Source organism: Physeter macrocephalus, chromosome 10 (genome assembly GCF_002837175.3).
Source record: "Physeter macrocephalus isolate SW-GA chromosome 10, ASM283717v5, whole genome shotgun sequence".
In the NCBI taxonomy this organism is placed as follows: Eukaryota; Metazoa; Chordata; class Mammalia; order Artiodactyla; family Physeteridae; genus Physeter; species Physeter macrocephalus.
Genome location: NC_041223.1, coordinates 45,179,431 through 45,192,666, shown reverse-complemented (window position 1 = coordinate 45,192,666; position 13,236 = coordinate 45,179,431). Strand labels below are relative to the sequence as shown.

General features: G+C 39.3%; 1 protein-coding gene across 5 annotated transcripts in view; it reads left to right on the top strand.

Moving 5' to 3' along the window:
* Nucleotides 1–13,236, top strand: part of DSE (dermatan sulfate epimerase) — a 75,975-nt gene that overhangs the window by 33,301 nt on the left and 29,438 nt on the right. For 3 of the 5 annotated variants that reach the window (XM_007109562.3, XM_024115582.3, XM_024115581.2), the window contains exon 2: nucleotides 3,940–4,408. In XM_007109562.3, the coding sequence (XP_007109624.1) occupies nucleotides 3,940–4,408 (469 nt within the window). Of the gene's footprint in view, nucleotides 1–3,939; nucleotides 4,409–13,236 lie in introns of those variants that run through there. The other 2 variants (XM_007109563.3, XM_024115583.2) reach the window with 2 other exon arrangements.

Genomic DNA, 13,236 nt, shown 5'->3' with positions numbered 1-13,236 from the left:
AAAAGAAACGAAATTGAGTTATTTGTAGTGAGGTGGATGGACTTAGAGTCTGTCATACAGAGTGAAGTAAGTCAGAAAGAGAAAAACAAATACCGCGTGCTAACACATCTATATGGAATCTAAAAAAAAAAAGGTTTTGAGGAACCTAGGGGCAGGACAGGAATAAAGACGCAGACATAGAAAATGGACTTGAGGACACAGGGAGGGGGAAGGATAAGCTGGGATGCAGTGAGAGAGTTGCATGGACTTATATATACTACCAAATATGAAATAAATAGCTAGTGAGAAGCAGCCGCATAGAGCAGGGAGATCAGCTCGGTGCTTTGTGTCCACCTAGAGGGGTGGGATAGGGAGGGTGGGAGGGAGACGCAAGAGGGAGGAGATATAGGAACATATGTATATGTATATCTGATTCACTTTGTTATAAAGCCAAAACTAACACACTGTTGTAAAGCAATTATATTCCAATAAAGATGTTAAAAAAGAAAAACAAAACCTAGTGAATATGTTTTAGGCTACAGAAGTTTCTAGGCCTTGCGAGTGTTTTTCTCCGTTCGTTTCCTGGCAGAAACTTTTTCTCAAAAATTCTAAACTTGCTTTGGCTTCAAATAAGGAGGAATAAGGTTTCTCCTTGCTCATTTCAGTGATGAGATCCACTCTATCATCTCCTAGGCCCACAAATTCAGCCAGCGTCTGTGAGCTGCCTTTTATATGCCAGGCACACACTGCTAATCCCTGTGATGCAAAGAGGAAGCTGTGGTCCTCTTCCTGTGAGGTGTGGCATAAACAGCTGAAACAGTCCGATGTGGTACAGGTACCCGCCAAATACAGGAGATGTTAACTCTTCAGGTAGATCAGCAAAGGCATTAATAACTTACAGAGAGTGGAGGCTGGGCTTGTTGTGTGTATGCTGTGAGGAAAGCCGCACAATTTGTGCCACCGCGAGTGCCATGGTCTTCTCTTCTCATTCTTCGTAGATGATTGTTCAGCAGAATTTCTGTGGGTTCTGCACTGGCCCACATGTATTCCAACAAGAATGTTTTAAATATGCAGTAACTCAGGCCTTTCTGCCCTGACACCTTCACGTGAATATGAAGCAATAACTAGGGAACCTTCGCTAACCGTTGGCATATTGAGATGGCATGGTTCCCAAAACAACATCTTAACGAGGTCTGTGCTTCAGGAGCAGCGCTTCTTGTTTACATACCCTCAGGCACGTCCTATGTAACCGGAAGCAATGTGGCAGAAGTGGCTGCGATCATAGCATGAGTCAGTCCTGTGTTGGGAGAGTCACTGTGGAGCAGCCGTCTCTATCTCAGTGACTCCAAACCTGGATAGGACGGTGATATGCATAAGGCAGGAGAAAGAGAATAAAACAAATCAGCCTTAGCCCCTTTTAGGGAATGTGTGTGCAGAATCTGAGATGGAGATTCTAGTTTCCACATAGCTTCCAACCCATCCATCCATAACCCATGCCACCCCCTTACCCACCTAGAACTTGAGCTACACATTTAAAAACCAGTAGTTGACGCAAAACATTTTCATCACCCCAAAAGGAAACCTACACCCATTTTAAGCAGTCATTCCCTATTTCCCTCTCTTCCAAACCCCTGGCAGCCACGGATTTGCCACTGCTGGACATTTCGTAGAAATGGAACCATACGATATGTGGCCTTTCGTGTCTGACTTCTTTCACTTAGTTGCATCCATGATGTAGCATGTATCAGTAATCCATTCACTTTTATGGCTGAATTCCCTGATCCTGTTTTCTTCATACTGTTTGAATACAAACTTAAAAATATGTTGAGAGTGAAGCTCTGTTTTAATGGTACATCTGTTAGGCCAGTTCATTCAAAGATGGTGGTGAAATGATAATCGTTGAGAAGCCTCAGCCAATTTGATAATGAAAAGTTTGGGCAATGTTGCAAAAAATTATTTGCTTTATATTAAAAGCCTTTTGAACAAGGAAAACAAACAAGCAAACAAACAAACAAAAACCCAGTAGTTGAGAGAAGATCTTCAGTTCTATTCTATGCACGTAGAGGTCAGTTAAAGGAGAAACTTCCAAGCCATCCTCAGTTTGGCTGCCTACAACCCCCGCCCCCCACCACCACAGTGCTAATTGCATTGATGGCTGCATCCAGTCTTAGACCTTTGGGGATTTAATACATGCAGGCTTTACAAAAAAACAATTAGCACACTTGTTCTCTGAAAAGAGCAAAAAATACACCTCGTGGTGGGGGCAGTGGGGACTGAGCATTACTTCAGACTCAGCCATGTCTCTGTGTTGCCAGAGACCACACCCCTCCTCCGACATAACCACAGAAGACTCTGGGCCAGCTCTCTGGCCTTGAAGGAGGCAGCCAGTTGCCTTGAAGATTTGGGTGCTAGACACAATACGGGTAGAGTCCAAGAGTTATTTCTATTTTATGTATTTTATTTAGCATGGCTGTATTGTTTTTATTCATTACAGGTTCTACTCTTGAAGTAAATCTAAACTGCTTCACAAAATCACTGCCACTGAGTTACATATATATAGTCTAAAGCACGTTCAGAAATACAAAGAATACTAGAGTTTATGGCAGCATCTACAAGTGATGCCATGTTGCCTTTCTCTTGGAGATAGACCAAGTTGAGAATATGGATTGTTCTCCAATGCGTGTTAAATCCTTAGTTTTCTTTCTTCTGAATGTGATGAGGCAGATTTTCCTTGGAAAAATAGTTTGTGTTCAGCTGGAGAGGTTGATTTTTCTCCACCAGTTTCTCTGTTGAATAATTGAAAACTACTGTTCATTATTTACATAAAACTGTCTTTTTCTGGTCTGCTTTCTATAACCTTTCCCCTCTGAGGAATTTTAAGAATTCCCTGACTTTCCTCTGGGGGATTTTATGCCTGCTTTATCCCAGATGTGGGACATAGACCAGGCTGAGGGGTTTCTTTCTTTTTTTTTTTTTAATGTTCCTACTTTGAAAGACGTTCTTGCTAACCTGTGAGCAAAGCTGCCACTGAAAAAAAGGATTTTCAAGAAAGTTAAGCAGTTAAGAAAATATGTGAGCTTGGTTTAAATGTCTGACTTACTGCATGACCCCAAAATCCCAAATGCAAAATGAAAAAGTAGGCAGTAGTTTCAAATAATAAGGGGAAAATGCACACATGTTCCTTCAGCCTTTTAATTCTGGAATTTTATTTTCTGAATGAAGGCATGTCAGTCTCTAGTCCCCACCACCCCGTGTCTGATCTTGCCCTGCACGCCTGCTGATGTCAGCCCAGGGAACGCATGGGCTTAGCAGATGTTTACCCTGCTTTTGTTGTCGTAGTCCCCACCTTCTGCTGACACAAAGAGAATATTTAGCCTTACTCATAATATTTTGTCTGCTCACATTCATATAGATGGATTGACCCTAATCCCTGGTTCAGAATGGAGAATGCTGAGAAGAGGGGAGAACTTAGAGTGAAGGAGGCTGTATTAAGACAGGATTTTCTTTTTAAGACAGGATTTTCTTTTTTTTTTTTTTCCCTAACGTCCATTCAGATTCCCAGACGATATTTTACCACAAGCTTTTGGTTACTGTGGTTTTCATATTAATGTCCAAAATACCGTAAAATCAAAACGCTTTTCGTGTGATAAAATGTGAGAAGAATGCCAGCAAGAGTTTTTCTTCTCTACTCGAGCAGATATTATACGGTTTTCCCAAGTCCAAAATTTCTGTTTTCCACAATGAATATGTCTGTTGTATCATGTGTAATTAATTAATGAGTTAATTAAATGATTAGGTTTTAGTTTCTTCGTAGCTCAAATTTTTGCTGTATTTTTGAAAAGTCTAAAAATTCATACGCTTAATTTTCATAGTAAGCAAGGTCGTTACCTACTGCGTATTTCCTACTTCACCATGGTCCCCTGGTTGACATATCCTCCTCTTCTCTTTTCCGTCCTGTAGGATCTTTCGAAGATGGTTTGGCTGCCTTGGAGATTTGGAGATCTGAGGCCACGATGAGGACTCACACACGGGGGGCTCCCAGTGTGTTTTTCATATATTTGTTTTGCTTTGTGTCAGCCTACGTCACCGACGAGAACCCAGAAGTCATGATTCCCTTTATGAATGCCAACTACGACAGCCATCCAATGCTGTACTTCTCCAGGGCGGAGGTGGCCAAGCTCCAGCTCAGAGCTGCCAGCTCCCACGAGCACATTGCCGCCCGGCTCACTGAGGCCGTGCACATCATGCTGTCCAGCCCCTTGGAGTACCTCCCTCCCTGGGATCCCAAGGAGTACAGTGCCCGCTGGAATGAAATTTACGGCAACAACTTGGGGGCCTTGGCCATGTTCTGCGTGCTGTATCCTGAGAACATTGAAGCCCGAGATATGGCCAAAGACTACATGGAGAGGATGGCAGCTCAGCCTAGTTGGTAGATTTTTGTCTTTTTCTTCTTACTGTATTAAACTCTGCAATTAAAAAAAATGAATTCATAGTCAAATGAAATCTCAGAGGCCAGGTTTTCACATACTTGTGTGTGTGTGTGAGAGAAGGGGATAGGATACTTGTTATTTGTGTTATTAGTGGCTTATGAATGGTCCCTAGTTTCAAAAGACCTAGTAACTTCCATGTTTAACGTTAGAAGAAAAATATTTAGGTAGAACCTAACCAAAGAAAAAATAATTTGCTGCATTGAGTAAATAGTATCATCTTGATTGTTGAGATTTCTTTCCCTCTTGTTTAACAGCCTTGTATTACCATCATCAGGCCTTAGGTTCTGATTGACCCCCAAGTGGTTAAAACCTTTTGCCAGCAAGAGATTTCCGCCAATTAAGATTTCTTTGCATTTTAGGGCAATTAGGAGCTAAAAGTAAATGTGATGGGATTAATTGACAATTTATAAATAAGATCTTACCCAGTAACTAGCAAATTGCCCAAACCTGTAGGAAAACCAATGTTATGGTATAATTATGTGAGGAATTCTAATTATGTAATAATTTACTTTCAGAAGTTCAAGATTTGAGAACAAACTTCCTGTCTCTTCTTGATTAGCTTAAATTTATTTTATTTGTATATAATTAATGTGTCTACCTGCTTCCAAAAGGTATGGGATGAATTAATTAAACTAGGGATTCTGCGGGTATTCTTATTTAAACTGTGTTTTAATACACATGGTCCAATTACACTAAAAAAAATTACAAACTGTATGAAATATCCTTTTAAAATTACGTAGGCTGATACTTATCATAGGGTTGGACAGAGCTCATTTTTAAATGCTCATTTTTAAATGCATTTTTAAATGCATTTTAAATGCATTTTAAATGCATTTAATGTTGTGAAGAGTTACATCTCAGATATCATAAGGGTGAATAATGGTAGCTTGCAAGCTTCCTAAATTCTGCCAGTATGGTAAGTAAATTTAATACTTCCTAAATTTCTGCCAATATGGTAAAGAATGTTGTTTGCTTATAGAATTTGAAGGAGTTTCTGGAATTTCTAAACGAAAAAGATTATGGAAGAGTTGACATTAAATCCATATCAGAGCTTATTTTTTTAAGGCTTGTTATAAGGTATGTATAATCATTTTGAAGCTTACAATATTTTAGGTTGGAAAGAACCTTTTTATTTGATTTGTTTCAAAGCTGAGCCGTGTATGCCATAGTTTCTGTTCTTGACTAACCTCATTCTACTCCTGACACCAAGAAAGAAAATAAAGATGGATGAAAATTGGATATTTGACTTATAAGTTTCTATTATCAAGTGTTACAGTTACTCACTTGACATTGTACAGTTAGTTAAAAAGTGGCAACCATATTTACTTTAGGAAAAAAACCTTTGTTGTCTATAAGGGTACTTTTAAAGTCCTTTTTGTTTTAGATAGATAAGTGAAATTTGACAGATTAAGATGTGGATGAAAATGTTCCAGAGAGCCGTCTGTTTCACTTCATGAAAGAGTAGCTAACTGTGAAGTACCACTTTTTAATGGAGATTTTTTTTTTTTTTTTTACAAATACAATCGCATTAAGAGAATTCACAAGACCAGTGCAATTGTATTATGATGATATAAAACATTCAGGCGTATAAATACCAACTTAAATGAATGCTGTCATTAGAGAGGATTAGACTCCTATGATAAAAGGAGGAAAATAAATAAAAATGAACATTTTCATAGTTTCTACAAGTTCAGAATTACTGGTTGTGGAGTTGTGTAGGAATTTATTAGAGGACTAGTACTTTGTTCATGGCAGTATTGATAAAAATAGGTATACCTCTATGCCGTTATCCAGTAACCCAAAAGCCAGTCTGTGATTTAATAGAGCTGAACAGTTGACTTCTTTCCCTAGACCTCTTAGAAGATGAAGGTCAGAAATTGAGAATTTACCTTTACATCTGGTTTCTAGTTCCAGAAGTGATCCTAGCTTAAAAAGTTGAGCTACTGGAATATTTTTGTCTTGGCAAATACTGTTACTACGTTGTACTTTTAAATGATTTTATGGAAATTTTAACTTTTTAAGAGCAACCCCACCCAACCCCTAGACCCTTAAATTTTTATTAAATTGTAGTTGAATATAATCAATCACTTTTTGACAACTTAAAACACTGCTAAATATTTTGGTAGTTCAACTGTTCGTATTTAAACCAACTAAATCATATGTCCCCACTGTGCCCAGAGAAGTGTATTGTGGTCGTTGTCATCGTCTTAGGACATAGTTCACCTATATTTGGTTTCAGAGGAAAATAAAAGACTGACTCTTATTTATAAAGATGCAGACCTACTAGACCTACTAGAGAATGGACTTGAGGACACGGGGAGGGGCAAGGGTAAGCTGGGACAAAGTGAGAGAGTGGCATGGACATATATACACTACCAAATGTAAAATAGGTAGCTAGTGGGAAGCAGCCGAGTAGCACAGGGAGATCAGCTCGGTGCTTTGTGACCACCTAGAGGGGTGGGATAGGGAGGGTGGGAGGGAGGGAGATGCAAGAGGAAAGAGATATGGGGACATATGTATATGTATAACTGATTCACTTTGTTATAAAGCAGAAACTGACACACTGTTGTGAAGCAATTATACTCTAATAAAGATGTTTAAAAAAACTACTGTGTATAAAATAAATAATCAGCAAGGATATATTGTACAGTGCAGTGAAATATAGCCATTATTTTGTAATTTAAAAGAGAGATCAATAATTAATATTGATTAATCAATCAATTTGATTAATTAATTAATTTAAAACGCTTCCTACAATGGCTTCATCAGACTTAATACATTTGCCATATTCCGTGAGGATCCTTTCTACTCCTTTGAAAACCCAGTGACTAAATTGTTTCCACTCACTTATTCAATTAACAAACATTTATTGAGCATCTGTTGTATGTCATGTACCATGCTAGGTGCTGGGGATTCAGTGATGAAAAAAATAGCCCAGTAAGTTAAAAATTTGCACCTAGGGTAAGGGCTGCAAACATTGGGTATTTGAAACCTAAGCTAGGACTATATTCTCTGCTCAGAATTAAGTGTAAGGATCACTTAATAGTAGGGGTTCATTAGTTTTTTGTTTTTCAATTAAGTAGAATTCAAGACTATCTGGATTTTTAAATTAATTTATTTATTTATCTTTAAATTTTTAAAAATTTTAAAATAATTTTTATTGGAATATCTTAATAGTTTGTATTCATGACTTAAAGATTTGAGGATTAAATGAGATAATATAAAGTATTTAACACAGTTCCTACCGAATAGTAAGCCTTCATAAATAAGAATAATGATAATTATTGTTACTGATATTTGCTTAGTACTTAGATCCTATTTAGTTTATAATTTGGTGTATGTAGGCTGTAAGGAAATAGTATTTGTTTGGGATTTATTTGGAGATTTTACTTATCTTTGTCCAAATTGCTCTCAAAACTAAAACATCTGTTCAACTCATAACATATTCCTTTTGGCTTTATTCCATTAAAACTTTCAGCGATGCTCCCCTGGGCCCTTTTTTTGGCATATAAAATCTGATGGTAACACCAATCATGATGGCTTAGGGGAAAGTAACAGTGATGTGTCTTTTGTCTGGTATTCAAAAGAAGTACATCTGAGATATACATGCATACAGATTTATTCATGTGATTCATTTCATTTGAGTATTTTGGGGTTTTTTGGGTTTTTTTCTTGTAATTTTTATTGGAGTATAGTTATTTACAATGTTGTGTTAGTTTCAGGTGTACAGCAAAGTGAATCAGTTGTACATATACCATTTGAGTAGTTTGTAAATAAAGAGCTGAAAGGTCACACCTGTAGATTTAAGAGTCTAGGGCCATTGGAAAAATTAAATGGAAAATATTATTTAATGATATACTGATCTTATGTGTTCATCTGATATAATGTACTACAAAGTAGAAAGGGAATCTCATAGATTGATAATGATGATGGTGGTGATTGAAAAATAACAACATGCAAAACTTTCTTCTTTTGACATTATAATTCTGTGTGTCAGCGAGTACCCAGATGATTGGGCACCACAGAAAGATGAGACATGTCTACATACTGTATCTGCTTTTGCGGAGATGCCCATATTCTCTCTCAGAAGCTCTCTCCTTTGTTCTTCTGCCTTCTGTTAATGTCATGCATTCTTCATAACATCCTTCATAACAGTACAAGTAACAGAGTAATTTAATTGTTCTTAACTTAGTTCTAAAAATCAAATTTAAAAAGGTATTATTTTAACCTATATATAAAATGGCAAATTATTTTCAGCATCACCAATAATGTCTCTGACCTTTGAATTAAGTCCCCTATAGATCTCATCTTCCAGATGAAAGCTAGGATTTGGGTTATAGTTGGCTCTGTGTTATATAAAAGTGTGATTAGAACTTAATCTGACAACTTCTTTAAGAAAGCTTAATGAGCTGAGGTCATAAATCTAGAGCTGGTAACAACAGAAAATGCATTTTATTACACTTAAAGTCAATTCATTTTTTAATACAATATCACCTAGTCACCAGAGCAAGTTTTGTGTACGTCAGTTGGCACATGGGGGTATTCTCATTTATAAATAGTTGCTTTCTGCATTCAGTCCTTACATAATTAAAAAGAGAACATTATTGGATTCCAAATAACTAGAAATTCTCCATCAGCTTTTTTCCCCCAAGAGCTTAAACTTTAAGGTGGGAAAATAATAAAAACAATTCTTAGTCAAGATTTAAGGGATTTCCAAAAAGTCAAATTTTTGGAGTTTTTGGAGTCAGGAGACATTGCTCTACTTTCCTAAAATTTTCATATGTGTGTATATTTTTATTTACTTATTTTAACTTTTTTCTACTATACCTTTTTCCCCAAAGATTAAGGAAACAAAAAACAATATTCAAATAAGAAATATCTGAGAAAGAAAGGAGGAAAGAAAAAGTAAGGGACATCAGCTGGACTAGCAATGAGACAGTTACTGAAATGCATCTTATGTCCCATGCGTGAGTGGGCCACAGGTGGGCCCGGAATTTTTTTAACAGCAAAGAAAGTAAGGCTCAATTAGTTTCGAAGTATAGAGTGTCCATGGGATTAAAAGTAGATCAGCTTCTCTACAGAACTACTACTCTTGACCCAAGGACCAGAAAGAAATTTCTCCTGGAGTTGTCATGAGGAACCTGCACAATAGTTTCATGAACATCCTTCCAGTGCATGTGTGGTGAATTGCACAGTGCTGGCTTTTTTATGTTAGACTAGACTGAGGGCAGGACCGGGTCTGTTTTGCTCATGCATGTATCCCTCAGCACTTAACACAGTATCAGGTAGATTTCTGCCCAATGAATGAATGCTCTAGCATCCCTGGAGATGCTCCAAAGTGAAATTCACTAAAACTGGGGTGGAGGTAGAAGGGATGGACATATAGTTTAGCCCCAGGCCACTTTTTTTCCTAGTCTAGCTTAGTCCTTCAGTAGAATTTTGAATATGCAGAAAAATGAAATGACCATGTATCTATCAGGCAGCCTCTTTATACACTGTGTATCTCAGCTGAGCTCATGATTGATGTGTTCTATGAGCTTGGGTATTATACTGCTCTGCCTGTTCTTACAGTGATCTTCTATATGGCTAAAAACAAACATTAAAAACTCACTCAAATGATTACTGGAAAACACTACACACTTGAATCACTTAAGAAAGATAAAGGGCTTCCCTGGTGGCGCAGTGGTTGAGAGTCCGCCTGCCGACGCAGGGGACACGGGTTCGTGCCCCGGTCCGGGAAGATCCCACATGCCGCGGAGCGGCTGGGCCCGTGGGCCATGGCCGTTGAGCCTGTGCGTCCGGAGCCTGTGCTCCGCAACGGGAGAGGCCGCCCATGGGCCATGGCCGTTGAGCCTGTGCGTCCGGAGCCTGTGCTCCGCAACGGGAGAGGCCACAGCGGTGAGAGGCCCGTGTACCGCAAAAAAAAAGAAAGATAAAGGTAAGTTGACCATATCTCACTTACTATGAAGAGATGAATGGCAAACATTCAACACTGAACAGTGATTGTAACAGAAAAGATTTGTTGTTCAACCTCTGTTGACAGCACATAGTTATCCAACGTGCATTTCTGAGCAGTGGGCTTTTCAAGGCTTTTGTCTAAACATTGTAAAGCCTGGGGAAGGGGCCTAGCATAGCAGTCCTTGGAGGCAGAGGTGCACTAGCATCTTGACTCTGCTATTATATTAGGCTTTAGCAGGTTTTTTTTAACCTCGGTAAACCTCATTTTCTTTATCTTTAAAATGTGGATGATTCTTCGCATGCAAATATGTTGTTCCAAGGATTAAATGAGATAATGCATGTAAAGCTCTTAGCATTATGCTCCTGACACATAGTTTTACTAAAAAGTTTATTTTTATTACACAGAAATAGATATGACCATGTAGCTTTATTCTTAAGTTTCTTGACACACAGGACTCCATTTTACCTACCCTCACTCTGGAGTTGTTTTTTTTGAGAAGTACTCATTTTGCATCACTCTTTTCCCTTTCTTTATAGTATTTTTGCTTACTTATCATCAGAAAATAAATCACAGAGGAAAGAAATTACTTCACTCTTGCGTTGGTGCCAGTCAGCTACAGGAATTCAGAACTGGTGAGGGAAACAAAGTTGAACTTTTGGACAGAGAAGTAATTATAATTTTATTCGCAACAGACCTTGTATCAATTCCCTTGCCTGTGGATTGCAAACTTCTGGAGAGTGACATGTGAGGGCCCATTTGCAAAATAAAATATTAAAAAAATAATAAAGGGGAAAAAAGGAGAAAGAAAAGCCCCTGGCAGATCGAAATGAACCAGTCAGTTTCATTCCTATATGTTCCAAAATGAAGAGTGCACCCATCTTTCTCAGCGTGGCATGCTGGGCTCCAAATGCAGTTCCCTACAGCTGTTTCACGGCTTCTTATTTCTCGAAATTGCATGTTAAGGCTGGGAATCAAAGTGGGGGAGGATGTAGCTGGGCCCCAACATGTGGAGCCACAGCACCGGGAGCAAAAAGATCAGGTTTTCCTCTCCTGACCGTACAGTGGTGAGGACCGGGAGGCGTAGCCTGGAGTGCACCCGGAATCCACTGCGTTCAAGGAAGCAAATCCAGTGGCCCCGTGAAACAAATGCAGGCTCTCAGAAAACCCAGCCCCCAGTTCCCCTGGCTTTTTCTCCTTTATGCTTTCTCTTCCTTCTACCCTCCCCCCTTCTCTTTCTGCCTCTTTTTCTCCTTTCATTCTGTGATCTGAAGAAAGTTTCTGCTTTTACCCTGCTGCAGATCCTTGGAAACAGAAGGCTAAAACTGATGACAACAAGGCTTTTTATGATGTTCAGATTCTTTAATATTTACAGAAACACATATGTTAGGAACCTGGCTGTTGGGAATTTCCTTCTTTTACGCCATTTAATAAGCAGGTTGTTGCCAGCATCATTGCAGATGAAGACACTGGGCAAGGATTGGTGTCAGGAGACAGCAGGTGAGGAGTTGCTCAGGGAGAGGCCAGGTCAGGTGTGTGGGTTAGCTGAGCAATCTCAGTGCAGGTTTTCTTACACACCTAGCAGACTCCTCTCCATCTACTTCAAATTGAGTGAGGATAAAATAGTTTTAATAACGCTTCTTTCTAACAACAAATGTGAGACTATAACACCTCTAGACATACACAGCTGGAAAGAAATGCAACGTTAGTTTTCTTGGGGGATCTGTTTGTTGTTTGAGTCTAACATGCAGTACTGGTGCAACCCTCAGCTGTCTCCATGATGAGCAAGACTCTCTCCTATCCTGCTCCTCTAGTGTCACTTGTTGCCTTTTTAATAAAACATGCAACGTGGGCTTGCAGAGTTGTCTGAGGGAGCTCTGCTTAAGGCCAGAGGCATCCTCATCCCCCTTCCGATGGGATTCTAAGCCTGTGCCCCTCACCCCATGTATACCACGAAGATATGAATGTAGTAAGTTCCACACCGACTTTACAGTCTGGCTCTTACATATTACTAAGCCATAAAAAGGAACGAAATTGAGTCATTTGTTGATACGTGGATGGATCTAGAGACTGTCATACAGAGTGAAGTTAAGTCAGAAAGAGAAAAATAAATATCGTATATTAACGCATATATGTGGAACCTGGAAAAATGGTACAGATGAACCGGTTTGCAGGGCAGAAGTTGAGACACAGATGTAGAGAACAAACGTATGGACACCAATGGGGGAAAGCCGCGGGTGTGTGTGTGTGTGTGTGTGTGTGTGTGATGAATTGGGCGATTGGGATAGACATGTATACACTGATGTGTATGGGGGAAGGCCGGGGGTGTGTGTGTGTGTGTGTGTGTGTGTGTGATGAATTGGGCGATTGGGATAGACATGTATACACTGATGTGTATAAAATGGATGACTAATAAGAACCTGCTGTATAAAAAAGTAAAATAAAATTCAAAAACAAAAACAAAACTTGCTAAGCATGTTTAAATTTTGTGCCTTCCTTGCCCTGTATCTTGAGGGAAGATGTTAGTTAGCAAGTGCTGCATATATATCTGTATTCTATTCCAATAATGCTTTATAATTGTGTTTTAAAAGTTGCCTGGTGGCGCAGTGGTTGAGAATTCGCCCGCTGTTGCAGGGGACACGGGTTCGTGCCCCGGTCCCCCGGTCTGGGAGGATCCCACGTGCCGTGGAGCGGCTGGGCCCGTGAGCCATGGCCGCTGAGCCTGCGCGTCCGGAGCCTGTGCTCCGCAACGGGAGAGGCCACAACAGAGGGAGGCCCGCATACCACAAAAAAAAAAAAAAAGACGTAGGG